Genomic DNA, 19,736 nt, shown 5'->3' on the forward strand with positions numbered 1-19,736 from the left:
AAAGTAGCTAAATTTGAAAAAATCAGGGGTGTATTAGGTCAGGTAAGGTTAAATTAGGTAAGATAATGGAAAATAATAACAAAATTATTTAAATGATATGCTCATTCAATTGCCAGCACTCATAATTTGATATAGTGAATGAGCTACTATGGTTTGCTGAAGCAGTTTACAACTTGTGTAGCAGGTTATTAGTTACTGTGGGTCAAAGAACAATAACATTACAAAACAAGGTGTAAATAAATGTAAACTGTTATGAGCTTTAAGCTATTTATAATAAATAACTGCAGTTATGTGTTACAATTTGCAGTCATTCCAGAAAAGAAAGACTGATTTAAGTTTTTTCCTTTATGGTGGTTAGAAAGTTGGTCAAATCAACCAAATGGGTATATAGTAATGGTAAAGAAAATATTGTTGATGTTGTTTGTTTGTTAATTAAGCACAAAGCTGCACAATAAATTATTTGTGTTCTGTCCAACATAGGTATTGAAATCCGGTTTCTAGCACCATAAGTTCACAGACATATCACTGTGCCACTGGCAAGCTGTGAGGAAAACAACAGGTATAGTTTTACTGAAAACAACAACAAACACTTTATATTTATTTAGGATGTTTTAGAAATTACATAAATTAAACCTGATAATTTTTAGATCAAGGAAATTATTTTGAATTTTAACATGAAAATCAGTTTGCAACCAAAGCAGTCAATATTCCAGCTCCATATATTTGTGGACTTGGACTTTTTAGTCAACATTCTTATCTCAATATTTATTCTTCTATGTACATCATACAACAAAGCCTGCAAAATCTGTGAAGACACAAAGAAAATCAGAAGTTACAGTATTAAAATTATAAAAGGTCAATTTGGGGCTATCAGGATTATTTACCAACTATAGTGCAAGGGTTAGAGCAACCTGATAGTAGTTTCAAAACAAAGAGTGTTCTTAATGTGACCTGAAAAACAGTTATAATGCCAAAAGTGTTATTAATACAACCTAAAAAAAAAGTAGTTCTAAAGCAAAAGTGCTCTTAATGTAGAACTTGATAAAGCAGTTAATAAATATTGCCATAAATATTTATTAATGCAACCTGATAGTTTCAAAATCAACTATTCTTACATAATCTGCTAAAGTACCTAATACAAAGTGTTTATAAGTGTTTTACACTTTATATTAGGTAAACAATTACAATAAAGAGACAAACTTGTTACTTTAAATTTCAATAAAAAAAGTTGTATGTTTGCTCATTTGGAAACATCATATTACATATATTGCTATGACAATAACATTTAAGAATAAAAGAGAAAATTACCTTTAAAAGTTTTTTTCAACTTCAACAGGAATATCCTGACAAAACTGTAATATTTTCTGTAGGGTACCTCCTCCTCCTTCTTCATCAGAATCATTTCCTAACAAAACCAATGATATAAAAAAACACACTCATAATTACTGTATTATATTAGAACACAAACAAAACACTTTCAAACTCACCAGAACTATCACATTACATAAGTCAACAAAATAAAATACTTTCAAACTCACCAGAACTACTTTCTGGTGAAAAGCCTTCTTTCTCTGTAAATGACAACAAAATAACTGATACAAGTATTCATGAAAAACCAGAGAATTATATTCTAGACTTATAACACTATGAAATGTAAATATTGTTCTAAGTAACAGTTTCTACTGTTAGGTATATTCTTATCAGACTGTTTAGTAAAACAATGAAAGCAAAGTCCAATATTCTTAATGTTAATGAAACCTTGGTTTTTCAACTTATAAGTTAGCTTAACTGCTGTTAATTGACAGGCCAAAGTTCACAGCAGACATCAAGATCAAATAATTCAGTTAAACTTATGTCACCTTTTCATATATTTCTTATTACTTTATCAAAACACATACTTAGTTTTAGCAGATCTGAAGTGACCAACTGGCCAATAGCAATAGAGAAACTAGTTAAACAAGGAAAACCGAGATAAATTACTATTTGACATCTACTTTAAGCATAATTCTAATTTTGTACTGGCAGAACCTTTAGTTTTCAGAAGTATCTACCCATTACAACATGCTCATCACATAACACGAAAACTCTCTTTTAGCCAAAACAATATAATCTCCTAAATTAGAAATGATAAAAAACAAAGTGTTATTAGTCATTACAATTTTCCAATTCTAAGTTAACAGTGAATTTTGTCACAAATACTTCCTTCAGAGAGGAACCAGCCCAGCTGATGTAAAACAAGAATGCCAGTCTAATGAAATTTAAATCTGAACAGTAAAAGTGGAAATGATTTAATTTCTGCAATTATTCTTCTACCATGAGTACAAAACATATAGTTTTCATTTATTATATTGGATTACTTAATGCACAGCCTATCAGAAGTATATTCAGACCTACAGTTCCACAACAGCTTGGTGAGAGTTCAGTACCAGTATGTTGTCTGCAATTTTGTGGTTAATGTTTTATTATTTTACTTTATGAATATTATTAAACCTACCGAACATTTGTTTTGTTGTGTGTTTTGTATTTTAACTTCTAATGAAAGGGTTATGTCCCAGTACAGCTAGGTTCTGTAAGAGAATGTAATTTGTACTCACATTGTATTTATTTTACTGTTGTAGTTGATTTATTTCTTTATTGTGTGGATATCAGTTACATAATAAACCCACTATGATTTCATTTTGGAAGAATGGTATGTATCTATTAATGTGTTTCTCAATAAACATTTTTTTGCTACATGGGTTTTGTTTTCAGGATACCAATATGGCTGTTCCACCATCTGAATGGGTTGACTACCAGTATATCGAACTACCAGAATATTTTACTTAGTGAGTCTTGTTTTGGTATGGGCTTACAAATATAAACTATTGAACTGCTATGGTGTGATGGTTTTATTTCACACCAATAAAACATAAACCATATGAAGTTATAACATATCTGTAAAATGTAAAAAGTATGAATTTACAGGATACAATTATAATGACATAATCTAGAGAAAAAAAAACTGGAATTATTCCTTCAAAATCAGAATAGTTTGAGTCTATACAGACACTGATAAAGGTGCCTCACCTGTAGAGCACTGCTTTTCAATTCATTACAATTAATTAGGCCAGATTGAAGAAAAAAATAGGAATAGAATCCAGACAAGTATCCTATTACAGACATTTCTAAACAATATAATAAATATTATACAAAATACTAATAGTACATTAACCAGATTTTAACATATAAATAGCAATTTAAAACATAATGATGCAAAATTAAAAGAATTACCACTAAAATGACTACATAATGTTGTTCTGGTCATGTTTGTAATGTAATGACTATACCAAGATTTTTTCACATTTTAATCACAAATTGATTTAGTTTGTATTGTTTTTTCTCTCCATATTTATTTATTTATTATTTTTGTTTAGAGTTCAAGGTTTATACTAGTAGCCACCTACATGATCACTGATGTGTCCCCCCCAACATTAATATTTCAAAAACAGAGTAACATTTTGAACATGTTATTGTGAAAGCAGCATACATAACAAGACAGGCCAATTATCTAGTTTTATCAATTTTTAACATGTTTGTAGTTGGTATGTTTTGATATCAGTAAATACTTTAAACTTTTTAACTATGACTGATGTGAAGTAATATAACACTTATAAAACAATAATACGATCACTAGCTGCTACAAAACTACTACAAATTAAGAAGGGTTACTAAGTCACCATTTTTCATGGTTACCTAAATACTATATGAAATAAGCTCTATTCTTATAGTTTATCTACAAGCATATTTATGAAAACACTGGTAATATATACCATTTCTAAAAATTGAATATCAAATATACAAATTTAAACTCACTAAATACCTAAATACTATATGTAATAAGCTCTATTCCTATAGTTTATTTACAAGCATATTTATGAAAACACTGGTAATATATACCATTTCTAAAACTGAATATCAAATATACAAATTTAAACTCACTAACATTAAATTTGTAAAATATGAACACAATATATGTTTTATTTACTTAGTGTAGAATATCTAAAGACTAACACTGAATGTTGCTGTAGAGAATGAGAATAGCCAGAGCAACACGAAAAAAGTACTTTACTTCCTTCAAAAACAAAACAGTCTACAACTTCGAACCTGATACAAGAAGGAAAAACTCAGTGAAGTCAGAGTCACCTTAATATACCTTCAAGCTTATATACCAATTAACAAGAAAATATCTTCTGGTGGGTCAACTTCTGTGTTTTCTTGAAAGCATGAAGTTTAAAGAGATCACATTAAACATTAACAGAAGTCACGAAACAAGACTGTCTGTAACAATGTGTTATTTATACAGAAGTGTTACAATATAAAAGTTCACTTACAATTCACAAAATTATCTATGGTGTGAAATATGTTTCTTTTAAAGTCAGAAATTTCAATCACAAACACATTACAAAAGTCTCTAGATAAGGTCCTACATAAGCTTTAATTGTAAGTTTATTAACGACATGCTGTATATCATTCATGATGTTGGAAAAACACTTATGTTCAAGAAGTTTTGATACAAAGTACTATGACCTGAGAGCTTTTGAAAGGTGGACCTTCCTTCTTCAGGGTAAGACTGGGAATACTAAATCTTTACACTTTAACTCCAGATCATGAAGATTGGTGGAATGATAGGAAAATCTAGTTGCTGATTCCTTACATTATAATAGTAAAGCTGAGAAATTATTGAAATAGGAAGAATCAATCTGATTAACAATCTTTAAACTTTAATAGAATTTTATAATTTAATAAAAATAGTCTGACTACTAAACATTGACATTTGAACAGTTGAAAGGGAAAATTGGTTCAATAACTGATAGTCTGACTACTAAATCTTTATATTTTAATAAAATAACTGAACAACTAGTGGAATCACTGATAGTGTTTGACAACTAAATATTTATATATTAATTAAATAACTGATCAATTAGCTGAATCACTGACAGTAGTCTGACCACTAAATCTTTAAGTTTTAATTGAAGAGCTGGATAAATAAATTACTGTTGGTTAACTGTTATCTTTCTTCACCTATTGGAATATTGTTTGATTTCTTTGTATTTTCTGCTGTGCATAATTATCATTATTTACTTATACCTGACTATTAACTAAGTAGAATAAATTGCTGCATGGCAATATTTATTTATATATGTTTGTATTTACTTTGTAATATGCACCTTACAAGTTGAAAATAAATATATATCATATGTTTTCTGTAATTACTATAATTCTATTCTTCTAAATTTTCCTGCCAAAAAGTACCTGCCAATGACAGTACAATTACCATGATAGTTCTGTCTTATTACATGTATGGTCACAGCAAAATTACCATGACAGTTCTGTCTTTCTTACATGTATGGTCACAGTAAAATGATCATGAAAGTTCTGTCTTTCCTACATATATGGTCACAGTAAAATTATCATGACAGTTCTGTCTTTCTTACATGTATGGTCACAGCAAAATTACCATGACAGTTCTGTCTTTCTTACATATATGGTCACAGTAAAGTGATCATGACAGTTCTGTCTTTCTTATATAGAATGTCACAGTAAAATTATCATGACAGTTCTGTCTTTGTTACATAGATGGTCACAGTAAAATGATCATGACAGTTTTGTCTTTCTTATATAGATGGTCACAGTAAAATTATCATAAAGATCTTTTAATGAAATTGCAGCAAAAGAATAGATTAATTATAGAAAAGCATGCTATTCACATGTAATTAACAAAGATACATACGGATATAATTATTAACATATTAACAAAACAACCACAACAAACTCAAGAATTTGTTCTGCAATAATATCTGTATAATACACCAGTAGTTTGTATGTATCATGTAACACTTGCGTATTCATGATAGGGCAATCTCTGAATATGTATTGTTGATGTCATTTTAAATATCTTACCATATGAGTATTCTACAGTGTAACCTACATTTGCACTTAATAAATATTATCAGATCTAGAAGCAAACCCAAAAACTTAGGACCCATGTCTGATATAGAAAAGTTATAGAAAATATTTTGTCAATTGTGTGGTTATAGTACAAGACATACAGTTTTACACTAAAAAAGAAAGGTTTCATTATTAAACTTTATCATATAACATATATTAAAGTCAAACTTCAATATATGCAATTATTAAAATAGCAGGCTAAATACCTATAGCTTCAGTGGATTCTTGCAATTAAAGAAGTGAAAATTATCACTTTAATATTGATAAGCCGAGCAGGTTGTTTCAGAACAAATTGATTGATTGATTTAGTGTTTTATGGCACAAAGCAGCTGGGCTATCTGTGCCAAATGTCCAGTAAAAAGGTAAAAATAAATTAAATGTAGTAAAATACATAAAAGGAATGAAGGTAAAACAAAACATCATTGAAAAACAGAAAAAGTATAAAACCAATGTTGACACCTAGTCTACAATGTTAAGAGAGAAAGCAGAGTAAGAGAAGTTGTAAAGGACTTTCTCTAGCAAAATGGAAATGATCATAACCTGTCAGGAATACTAACAGGTGAGTACAAGAACCACCATCAGTCACCTGAAGTTGGTCTTTCCAGTCCTGGTTCCAGGTAATGTTGTCATAACAGCCATTATCAAAAGGTAAAATAAGAAAAGTGTTAAAAGACATACAGCAAAATCGTAATAAAAATTAGCCAAATGTCCTGTAAAAAGTTAAAAGTAAAGTAAATGTAGTAAAATTTATAAAAGGAAACAAAGGTATAAACAAAACATAAAATGGCATAAAACCAATGTTGACATCCAGTCTACAAAGTTGTAAAGGACTTTCTCTAGCACAATGGTAATGATCATAACCCACCAGGAAGAATAACAGGCGTACAAGAACCAATCACAGTCACCTGAAGTTGGTCTTTCCAGTCCTGGTTCCGGGTAATGTGTCATTATGGCCAACACCAAAAGGTAAAGTAATAAAAGTGTTAAAAGATATGCAGCAAAAGTGTAATAACAACTCGCCAGGAAAACTAACGGTCAGTTTAAACAGATAGTTCAAACAGCAGTGTGAGTCACCTGAAGTTGACCTTTCCAGTCCTTGTGTCAAGTTATTTAATGTTAAGGCCAGCAGAGAACTAAGGGAGTCAGTTTAAATAGTGCAGTCGGAATACTGCTCAGCTTCAATATGATCCAGGGCAAGAGATATGGCGTACAGTTCAGCAGTGAACCCAGAAGCTGTAAAGGGGATTCTGCGCGCAACCACCGAACCACAACAAACCATGACAGAGCCCACAGAGTCACCTGATTTTGAACCATCCGTATAAATTGGAATAGAAAGGTTGTTCGAAAGATGTTCAGTAAATAAAAGACGGTACTTCCAATCGGGAGTATCTGCCTTTTTCAGATGACTTAAAGAAAGGTCAGATTTGGGGGCTGTAATAAGCCATGGGAAAATGGGTTGACCAGTGGATTCTGTAATGTTTTCCAAGGACAGACCCAATTCATCCAATTGAGCCTGGATGCGAAAGCCAAAAGGAGCAATGGTAGATCATCTGTTTTGAAAAAGTAAGGCCCACTGAGGAAGGAAAACACATCCCCAAGTGGGATGCTTTGGTAAGGAGTGAAGTTTCGAAGAATACAGAAAAGACAGTTGCAAACAGTGAAGGTGCAGAGAAGGTTCGTGAGACTCCACATATAAGCTCTGAACTGGAGAGGTGCAGAAAGTCCCAGTGCAGAGTCGAAGTCCTTGATGATGAATGGGCTCCAGCATCTTTAAGGCCAAGGGTCTGGCAGAGCCATAGACCATTGATCCACAGTTGAGTTTTGAATGAATATGAGCATGATATATCTTTAACATAGAACATCAATCCGCTCACCAACTGGCAGTAGAGAGGACACAGAGGATGTTCAGTGCTCTTGTGCATTTTGACCCGTAGCTGCTTTAAGTGTGGTATAAAGGTCAGCTTACGGTCAAAGATAAGCCCCAAGAACTTGGTCTCAGGGACCACTAGGCAGCGAAACTTCACCAATAATGGAGTTCAGGATCAGGGTGGATACCCGTTGGCTATGCAAAATTGCATGCAAATGGTTTTAGAGAGAAAAAATTAAAGCCGTTAGCTGTAGTCCACTTCAGTACACGATTGAGGGCAGTTTGTAGTTGCTGCTCAACATATCTCATGTTCAACGACTGACACGAGATGTGAAAGTTGTCAACGCAGAGCCCGTTTGCAATAGTGAGAGGGAGTTGTTCAGTGATGGCATTTATCTTTATACTGAAAAGTGTGACACTCAAAACACAGCACTGAGGGACTCCAAGTTCCTGTACAAATGAACAGGAAAGTGTCAAACCCACATGAACTTGAAATCCATTAAAAATTTTTTTAATAAACATAGGTAAATGGCCACGTTAACCCATATATATATGGATGTCTCAAGAAAATGCCATACCTCCATGTTGTGTCATAAACCTTCTTAATGTCAAAGAATATTGAAACAAGATGTTGGTGTTTGAGAAAGGCTTCTCTGATTGATGTTTCAAGTCACATTAGGTGGTCCGTGGTGGAATGCTGTCGTCGGAACCCACACTGAGTGGGCAAGAGAAGGTTGTTTGATTCAAGGAACCAAACAAGATGAGCATTAACAATCCTCTCTAAGGTCTTACAGAGACAGCTCGTCAAAGCAATTGGACGGTAGTGTGAAGGAATCTTGGGATATTTCCCAGGTTTAGAGAAAGGTAAGATAATACCCTGGCACCAGGCATCAGGAAAACATTCTCCTGCCAGATCTGGTTAAAAACAATTAGAAGAATATCAAGAGAAGCAGGAGAGAAATAGCATAGCATATCATAGTGTACATCATCAGGTCCAACAGATGTACTGCCAGACCGATGGCTCTGACATCTTACCCACCTAGCATGTGCACAGGCCCATTGGAAAGCGATGCAGTTCGAAAGTGTGGGATATCTACTGAAAGTATCCCAGGCCCGTTTTTGAGCTTTCCGTGCCAAATGGCAAGCAGGATTCCACCACAGACGAGGATATCGTGGAAAACGTGTCGAGGTTTTAGGAATACACTGAGCAGCTGCTTGTATATTACAGTCAGTTACCGCTGCCACACAGTCGTCTATTGATGGTTCATTCATGATAGCAGGATCAAGTTCTGTGAGAGCAGAGAAAGTGTACCAGTCTGCCTGATCCAGCTTCCACCGGGCACGCTGGTAGGGTGGCATCGACCACGCCAGTCTCTCTCAAAAGTATAGGAAAATGATCACTGCCTTGTGGATTTTCTCAACCCTCCATGAAAATGGGAAAATAATGAAGGGGAGCAAACCAAGAGATCAATATCAGTAAAGGACTGACTAGGTGCATGAAAATAAGTGGAAGAACCAGTATTGAAAAGAGAAAGATTGTGATCAGAGAGCAACCCCTCCTGTCAATTACAGCACTTCCCCAGAGGGGATGATGTCCATTAAATCCCCCAGGATTAGAAATGGAGACAGCAACTGTTGAATGAGAGCATCAAGGTCTGATTGATCATGTCACTCCAGGGGACAGGTAGAGAGAACAAATAGTGATGGTATGACCCAAGGAAACACGGATGGCTACGGCCTCCAAGGGTGTGTTGAGTGACAAAGACAGGGTGGGCACATGCTGATCAACCAACAGTGTCAACCCTCCATGTAATCGTCCATCACACAGCCTGTCAATTCTGTACAGAGAAAACTGCCAAAAGGTGACTGTATCGGCAGGTTTCAGAAATGTTTCCTGTTAGGAAAGACATACAGAATGGTAGGAAGCAATCAGTGTTTTGTTGTCATCCAGATTAGAACGTAAACTGCGACAGTTCCATTGTATCAAGGTGGCCATTTTTAATGACGGGTAGGCAAAGTGGCTGGAGAACCCTTCTGTTTATAACCACATCTTTTTTCCTTACTATCCTTAGTCGGAGAAAGACTAATAACCCTCATGGATCCCGCCCTGGGTCAATTGGGCAGGTTTTTGTTGTTGGAAGGGAATTCCTGTGACTGAGGATGCAAACAAATGATTGTTTTGCATCTTAGGGTGGAAAAAAAAGACGTATCTGAAGAAATGCCTGTACTTGAAACCGAAGGATGTGGATATTGGGGTTTGTTGGAATGTATGGGAGGAACAAAGATGGGTGTAGAAGTTGATTCATCAACCTTTTTAACCATGGAGGTCAATAGGCTTTTCATTTGTTTTGAAAACGATTCTCTTGGAGGCACAGAGAGACCTGTCTGCACTCCCATTGTAGTTGTGGGATAAAGTGCAGCAGCATATGTCCAAGATGAAGTGGTGGACAGCAATTTCCGAACCTCAGGATAAGTAATGTTATGAATTGTTTTCAAATGCTGCAACTCTTTTTCCTCCAACCATTTTGGGCAAGAACAAAAGTTGGAAGGGTGAGAACTATTGCAGTTGACACAATGTTGGTCCGTGTCACACTCATAGGCATTGTGGTCTTTGTCACCACAACGAGCACGTCAGGGAACCACGACATGACGTCTTTGAGTGGCCAAACCTCTGACATTGGAAACATCGGAGAGGGTTTGGAATGTACGGCCGTGTCCTGCAATTTAGATAACCTCCCTTGATGGTGGCAGGTGCACCTGGTGATGTAAATGTCAAAACAAGGATATCTGTTGGCAGTGTAACTCCTTCTTTGCGAGTGGAGATGCGCCTCACTGCAGAAACGCCTTGAGTGGAGAGACCAGCGAGAATCTCTGACTCGGGGACGTTCTTCAAGTCCCTCTCAACAATAACTCCTCGTGATGAATTCAAGGTTGCATGAGTGGTAACCTCAATAGGTATATCCCCAATTGCTGTTAAATTCAAGAGGAGTTCAATGAGTTGGGATGTGGATGTTTCAACCAATATGTCTCCAGATCAAAGCTTCTTTACTGACTTTGGAGAGCCAGCAAGTCCCTCTCGTCCCTTCTGAATAAAAAAGGGGGACATTTGCCCTAAAGGGTTTTCTGAAAGAGAATGTAATATAAGAAAATGGGGTACAAGTGTTACAGATGTTCAAGATTGCTGCTCAGAGTCTTCAAGACGTGGTCGTTTACCTATTGACTGTTTTTTCACTATTTTATTTAAATTTTTTATTGGAAGATCCATAGGAAAAAAGGAAAATTTCTGTACCCACTGACACCACCCATCATGGAGCCCTATAAGGGAATGCACTACAATGTCATGCAAGGACATTGCAGTAACACCAGGGTTTCGTGAGCACTATACCCAAACACCAGCATCAGACACAATGTCCACAACACCCATTGAGAACTTCCAACACTGGTACTTGGTTGACTCTAGCCCAAGTGGACCAGCCAACTGACCCAAGGGGGACCACCCAATGGCCGCCCGTCTACAGGAATTCAAGGCCAAAGTGGTGTGTTAGGGTTGGACCCCTCAACCACCAGGATCCTCTCCTCCCCTTCACGGGTCGCCACACATGGCAAACACGTGGGTGGATGTTTAAATCCCAGATGAGGTAAACTGAAAGAATAGAACCTTCCCTGGGAGGTCCCCTCACCACGTACAGGAATCCACACCGAGGGGTGTATCAGAACAGGTATAATGATAAGCAAAGGCCTTTTGGTGTGCCTAAATTCACTACTTTTTGTATGAGGAAATAGGGACTATATTTATTTTCACAGCAATAAGTGCATGCTATCAATCACATTATGTTAACAATCACTTGAAATACCTGCCTTTGGTTCCATCTGAGTCGAAACATACATATTGATTTGTTAAATTGAGAGAATGAAGAAAAACAAAACAACCTGAAATTAGTAAGTTGTTGTACAACTGCAGTGCTACATTCCTGAGAAAACATGAAGAGTCTTGAATCCACTGTTAAAATCATAGAAATGAAGTTTGATTTCAAACTCAAAAAATGTGAAAATGGACTTCCAAGAGTCTAGAACCATACTAAATTGGAGTTTTATTCAGCAAGTCCACACACATGAATAAAATGGGAGAAAATATTAGATGCCATGATTGTGCACAGTTACGACCCTGTAGATTGGTATACTGTTAGATAGGAATGTCTGTAATAGTTACATTCGAGGAGAGAAACTAGTTTCACTGGCAATGAAATGCATAAAATTCAGCCATAACGTTTCAGATGACAAACGCCATTGTCAAAGATATGCCAAAAAATAATGGAATGGGTTTCCTCTGAGATAAACTCCCCTCGTAGTTTCAGGCACAACAGGTTGTGTGTTATAACAGCTGATCACCTTCATGATCTTGTTTTTCAACCACTTACCTCCTGCCTAAAAAACTGAAAATATCTAGTTTTTCTCATTCAGAAGCAATCCAACAAATCAGTAGTCACATCTGTCAAACCCACAACTAACTTTAAGGTAACTTCTTGGAAATATTTATATATAGAATGTAAAATTATGAAACAGAATGTTCCATAGCTGTCAAAAAGGTTTGGTAATTTTTAAATATGTGCATATACCTGTTTATCACTTTGAACTTATAATAACATTTTCAACAGTGGCATGCTCAATTCACACATTTAACAAAATCCCCTACTGGAAGGTAATAGGACTTTCCAAATTCCTAATCAGTCTGTTGTCATGCACTCCCCACGAACCTCCCCAAGCAATCAGCTAATACATAGTGATTTAAGAAAAACTACTATAAAATCATGTGAAGACTCATCCAAATTGGACTTCAATCTGTGGATGGGTTTTGTGGGCGAATGGACATTAGCCTCTTACACATATAAATAAAAACTATTTAATAGTCAGAAAAAAAAAGTTTGAATTGTTTTTTTTTCCTGAAATATGAATTCAAAACAAATGTAGCGATGTTGATGTCCCTAGTATCATTTCAAATCACCTAATATCAACTATTTAATTCATTGATATTGATTTTCCTAGTATTATTTCAAATTACCTAATATCAACTATTTAATTCAGTTATATTGATTTCCCTAGTATTATTTCAAATTACCTAATATCAACTATCAATTTAGTGATGCTGATGTTCTTAGTATCATTTCAAATTACCTAATATCAACTATTTAATTCAACAATATTGGTTTCCCTTGTATTATTTCAAATTACCTAATATCAACTATCAATTTAGTGATGCTGATGTTCTTAGTATCATTTCAAATTACCTAATATCAACTATTTAATTCAGCAATGTTGATATTGTAAGTATCATTTCAAATAACCTAATATCAACTAATACTTCAGCAATGTTGATACCATTAGTATCATTTCAAATTACCTAATATCAACTATTTAATTCAGCAATGTTGATATTGTAAGTATCATTTCAAATAACCTAATATCAACTAATACTACAGCAATGTTGATACCATTAGTATCATTTCAAATTACCTAATATCAACTATTTAATTCAGTGATATTGATTTCCCTAGTATTATTTCAAATTACTTAATATCAACTATCAATTTAGTGATGTTGATGTTCTTGGTATCATTTCAAATTACCTAATATCAACTATTTAATTCAGTAATGTTGATATCATAAGTATCATTTCAAATTACCTAATATCAACTATTAATTTAGTAATGTTGATATCATAAGTATCATTTCAAATTACCTAATATCAACTATTAATTTAGTAATGTTGATGTCATTTGTATCTTTTCAAATTATCTAATATCAACTATTTAATTCAGTAATGTCGATATCGTTAGTATCATTTCAAATTACCTAATATCAACTATTTAATTCAGCAATGTTGATATTGTAAGTATCATTTCAAATAACCTAATATCAACTAATACTTCAGCAATGTTGATACCATTAGTATCATTTCAAATTACCTAATATCAACTATTTAATTCAGTGATATTGATTTCCCTAGTATTATTTCAAATTACTTAATATCAACTATCAATTTAGTGATGTTGATGTTCTTGGTATCATTTCAAATTACCTAATATCAACTATTTAATTCAGTAATGTTGATATCATCAGTATCATTTCAAATTACCTAATATCAACTATTTAATTCAGTGATATTGATTTCCCTAGTATTATTTCAAATTACCTAATATCAACTATCAATTTAGTGATGTTGATGTTCTTGGTATCATTTCAAATTACCTAATATCAACTATTTAATTCAGTAATGTTGATATCATAAGTATCATTTCAAATTACCTAATATCAACTATTAATTTAGTAATGTTGATGTCATTTGTATCTTTTCAAATTATCTAATATCAACTATTTAATTCAGTAATGTCAATATCGTTAGTATCATTTCAAATTACCTAATATCAACTATTTAACTCAGTGATGTTGATGTTCTTAGTATCATTTTAAATTATCTATCATCTGGGAGTCTGGTTGGCTCTGTAACAAAAAGTTAAACATGAACCTTGTGATACATACATTTCAAATTATCAAACATCTGGGAGTCTCACTGGCTCCATAATTAAAAAGTTCAATGTGAGCCTTGTGAAACATACCTTTTCACATGAAAGCTTAAAGTCCTACACTGTTATAGTGGAAATACCTCTGGAAATGATGCTTAAATAAGCTCTTTCTAGGAAACTCCTGATGAAATATTCTAATGTGGGACACTCAATGATGAACACTTACATATGGTAACACTTCATTGATGTTAGGCTACACCTTTCACCCACATTGAAAGTAAGGAAGAAACAAGTATGTCTTCTAGTCCATGGTAGGAGAAGGGTTCCAACTATTTTCACCTCATGACCAGTAATCAGAAAAGCAAAGTAATTTCCATTCCAACAACCCAATCAAACTGAGTACACAACCAACTCCAAGCAACAGTAGCAACAGTGGGGGAAAGCAAATGTGATGGATCATCTCTAGAATTTTTCATTGGATTCACATTACCAACCACAAATCTGAAGACTATGTTGGTTGGTCCTACATCAATCAACACCACACCACACCACCAACAAACCAACATCCAGGCAGCAGTTGGATTGTGGATGCTGACATGTTATGAGTATAATTATATGAGGGATGACCTACACAGCACTGACAGCATCACCACTGCCCAACTTCCTACCAGTTGGCACCATTTGTTCAACCCCAAGTTATTACATCCCCATTAGTGACAGTTCTACATGGTCCACCATTCAAGTGGCTAGAAACTGGTAAGTGGGAGGGGTCTCCCTCTCTTCCCTCAAAGAACTCATGATAAGAAAATCTGGAGAAAGTGTCTGCCAGAAAGATCTTTGACTGGAGACTGAACAACCACGTAAAGCTATGTTGAAAAGCCGGGGAAGCAGACAGGAAACCCTCTGACACTGGCTTTTTCCATAATAATAGTACATGGAATAAATACGGTCTGAACTAAACAGTAGAAAGATAACACAATGATACCTCAAGTAAATTTGCAGAATACCCCATCTCAATAGTGGGCACATATGGAGCAAGGACAAATAGTATAAGCACTTTCCATCTTTCAGGCTAGATGCTGGTTTTATAAAAATAAATTCACCATGACAGACACCACCAACCACCTAGCAGGATCCTGCAAGCAAAGGTTACAAACCAAAAAAAAAAATGTACACACCAGTGTAAAGATGGTGGATATAATAAAGGCAGCAAACAAAGGCATATGGTAAGCCTCAGGAGACAAAGTAGCCAATATGAAGAAGAGAGTGGATGATGAAATTATGTAAGGTAGTACACATTCCAGTATGACTGATCTTGTCCAGTGGCAGTAGGAAACAATTAGCAAATTATAGAGGTAAGAGAATTGACAAGATTAAATGCAGACCAAGTGTGAACAGTGGGTTCTAAAGAGGAGACCAAACAAAGAATGTGAGAGATCATAAAATAAGAGCAGAGGAAGATATGTCTCAGGAAGAAAGGGAATCCTGTGGAATGGAGACAAATATCTCAAAAATGAGAAGTACAAACCAAGTTGCAACAAACAGTATGAACAGAAAAAGAAAGGTCTGTTCAGGTCGAAACAAGCAAAGAAGAGAAAAACAGAAGGAAGAAAGAGGTGAGAAGAGTAGAGATCTTGTTACCAAGTGGCTACATACCAAAGAAAAACCAAACATGAATATGAGGATAATGGAAAGGGTACAGGAAAAGCAAGTCACTAACATAAAGAAGAGAATAACTGTGACCAAAAGCAAGAAGATGAAAGAATATGTTTTGAAGAGAAGGCAGCATAAGTAATAGATCTTTGTTTTCATGCAGGATGGCACCAAGGTCCCAGTCAAGCACCCACTATACTACTGACAATGACCACCAGTGGATTTCACTCCATAAGTTATCATTACTACTCAACCTGTATGAGAAACTTAGCCACTCATGTAAGTAATACAAGATGGTACATGAATTAGTGTTCATAGTTTGAAGGGAAAAAAAAGATATTCAGTTCCCTTAACATAACAAACTTCATTAAACTGACAAACAAAACTATGTCTGATATGTTAAGTGACAAGTAATAACTACAATAACAAACTTACAATGTAATGCAAAGATATGATAATCCAGTTAATAGTTCAAAGAATAAATTTACAATGCAATGAAAAGGTCAAATAATCCAGTTAATAGTTCCAAGAATACTTATAATGTAATCAAAAGGTCAAATAATCCAGTTTATAGTTCCAAGAATAAACTTACAATGTAATGAAAAGGTCAAATAATCCAGTTAATAGTTCCAAGAATAAACTAACAATATAATGAAAAGGTCAAATAATCCAGTTAATATTTCCAAGAACAAACTTACTAGATAATGAAAAGTTCAAATAATCCAGTTAATAGCTACAATAAAAAACTTATAATGTAATGAAAATATCATATAATCCAGTTAACAGTTCCAAGAACAAACTTACAAGATAATGAAAAGGCAGAGCTTTAAAAATCCACCATTGCCAACCCAAAAAGAGCAAGGCCAGGTTTTCCCTCTCTTTTAAGCCTTTCTTGAGATGTGTGTAAGCCTCCTTCTAGAAATAAAAATATCTACATTTTATGTTTGTTATCTCTAAACGCAATACAAATTTACAAAATGAAATATCACAGCATAATACTTAACTTCACAATCCACATAACATATCACACTTAATTATAATTCTAATAGACATTTCAGATCATGGCACACAACTTTGTGATCCACACAACAGATTAACTTAGCTGGAACCCCAATAAAGACCTCAAGTCATGACAGTTTCATAATCTCAACACTTATCTAGAAACTCAATACATAATTCAGGTTATAACAATTCACTTACAGCAAACTTTCTTGTGAGTTGGACCAGGGCATGACATTTAACCTCATGGTCCATTCGGGTGCAACTAAGAAACTTTTCTCTTTTTGAAGTCATCAATTTATATAAAGCCCAGAAGACCTCCTCTTCAGAAAGGTAGTGCATGAAGATACCTGCTAGGGGGTAAGCTAGTGGACAATACATTATGAATGGACTAAGATCAGCCAGTATGTACAAGACTCGTTCTACTGCCTGTTGTCCAGACTTGTTCAGGAAATAGTACATGCAAAGGCTGGATCAACAAATGGTGGTAGGCTTGGTGGTATCTTCAGTTCTCCTAAAAATAAAATTAATCAGTATGTATGTACAGTGGAACCCCTCTAAGCAGCCACCCCTCAGATTCGGTCACCCCTTGAAAGCAGTCATTCAATCACGGTCTCTTTTTTTGTTTACATAATACCTAACTATGTACAGCGAAACCCCTCTAATCAGGCCAGTTTGTCTCAGTCCCAAAGGTGGCTGCTTTAGAGGGGTTCCACTGTAGTTTTGTCTCATAGGTGATATACCTTATAGTAGCTATAGATTTAAGCAATACTATTATTCCTACAAATAAAAGGGTACATAGAACTTGTTTAATTTGAAGTGAAGGAGCTAGTATCTGGCAAAAACACAGCTTTAATAGAAGCAGAACGTTCCTATTGTAAAGACTGATCAAAACACAGCTATAACCAAGGTGGAAAGATCAGGTTGTAAGGGTTGATCAAGACACATCTGTAACCTATTCCAATAATATACATTTGGTTACCAACATTAGGATCAATAAAAACTAATTACATCAGATAATGTTAAAAAAACTTCACACTACTTTTAAACAACTGAACTAATAATTATACTGGATGATGTAATACACTTCAAACTTTCTTTACACTATTTTGGGGGATGTAATGAGCTTCAACCTTCTTTTGAAAACATCACCTAGTAATAATGTTGGATGATACAACACACATCAACCTTTCTTTAAACAACTTATCTAATAATAATGTTGGATGATGTAACACATTTCAACCTTCCTTTAAACAACTCATCTAATAATAATATTGGATGATGTAACACACTTCAACCTTCCTTTAAACAACTCATCTAATAATAATGTTGAATGATGTAACACACTTCAACCTTCCTTTAAACAACTCATCTAATAATAATGTTGAATGATGTAACACACTTCAACCTTCCTTTAAACAACTCATCTAATAACTATATTGATTAATGTAACACACTTGAACCTTTTTTTTAAACAGCTCATCTAATAAAATACTGGATGATATAACATTCTCCAACCTTTCTTTAAACAACTCATCTAATAATTATATTGGATGATGTAACACACTTCAACCTTCTTTGGAAAAACTCACCTAATAATTGTATTGGATGATGTAACACACTACAAACTATCTTTAAACAAGTCATCTAATACCTATATTGGATGATGTAACACATTTCAACTGTTTCTTAAACAACTCATCTAATAATAATACTGGATGATGTAACACATTTCAACTCTTCTTTAAATAACTCATCTAATAATAATATTGAATGATGTAACACACTTCAACCTTTCTTTAAACAACTCATCTAATAAACATACTGGATGATGTAACACACTTCAACCTTCCTTTAAACAACTCATCTAATAACTATATTGATTAATGTAACACACTTGAACCTTTTTTTTAAACAGCTCATCTAATAAAATACTGGATGATATAACATTCTCCAACCTTTCTTTAAACAACTCATCTAATAATTATATTGGATGATGTAACACACTTCAACCTTCTTTGGAAAAACTCACCTAATAATTGTATTGGATGATGTAACACACTACAAACTATCTTTAAACAAGTCATCTAATACCTATATTGGATGATGTAACACATTTCAACTGTTTCTTAAACAACTCATCTAATAATAATACTGGATGATGTAACACATTTCAACTCTTCTTTAAATAACTCATCTAATAATAATATTGAATGATGTAACACACTTCAACCTTTCTTTAAACAACTCATCTAATAAACATACTGGATGATGTAACACACTTCAACCTTCCTTTAAACAACTCATCTAATAATAATGTTGGATGAGGTAACACACTTCAACCTTTCTTTAAACAACTCATCTAATAATAATATTGAATGATGTAACACACTTCAACCTTCCCTTAAACAAGTCACCTAATAATTATATTAGATGACTAAACACACTTCAACCTCCTTTTAAACAACTCTTAATAATTATTTTGGATGATGTAGCACACTTCAACCTCCTTTTCAGAAACTTCTTTACTAATTATTTTGGATGTTGTAAAGAGCTTCAATTTCTCACAAAGAAATAATTTGCTCAGTGTTTTCACATAGATGGTTTATGCAAAGTATTCATGATGTGAAATGAAGGTGGCATGGGCTGCAACAGGATAACTCAATGTTATTTGTAGACAAAACATGAAACTTACAAAACATCTTCCT

General features: G+C 34.1%; 1 protein-coding gene and 1 pseudogene across 3 annotated transcripts in view; both read right to left on the reverse strand.

Annotated features, from left to right (window-relative positions):
* The window catches only part of LOC143253553 (fatty acid CoA ligase Acsl3-like), a 168,098-nt pseudogene that overhangs the window by 52,586 nt on the left and 95,776 nt on the right, over window positions 1–19,736 (reverse strand). The gene's annotated exons all lie outside the window — the stretch shown is intronic.
* LOC143253554 (GTPase-activating protein skywalker-like) overlaps window positions 13,717–19,736 on the reverse strand; it is a 33,201-nt gene continuing 27,181 nt past the window's right edge. The window contains exons 4-5 of one of the 2 annotated variants that reach the window (XM_076507617.1): window positions 17,230–17,542; window positions 13,717–16,941 (exon numbers count right to left, since the gene is read on the reverse strand). In XM_076507617.1, the coding sequence (XP_076363732.1) occupies window positions 17,475–17,542 (68 nt within the window). In that variant the 3' untranslated portion in view covers window positions 13,717–16,941; window positions 17,230–17,474. Of the gene's footprint in view, window positions 16,945–17,229; window positions 17,543–19,736 lie in introns of both variants that reach the window. The other variant, XM_076507616.1, reaches the window with a different exon arrangement.

The sequence above is a fragment of the Tachypleus tridentatus genome, chromosome 6, assembly GCF_004210375.1.
Source record: "Tachypleus tridentatus isolate NWPU-2018 chromosome 6, ASM421037v1, whole genome shotgun sequence".
NCBI lineage: Eukaryota > Metazoa > Arthropoda > Merostomata > Xiphosura > Limulidae > Tachypleus > Tachypleus tridentatus.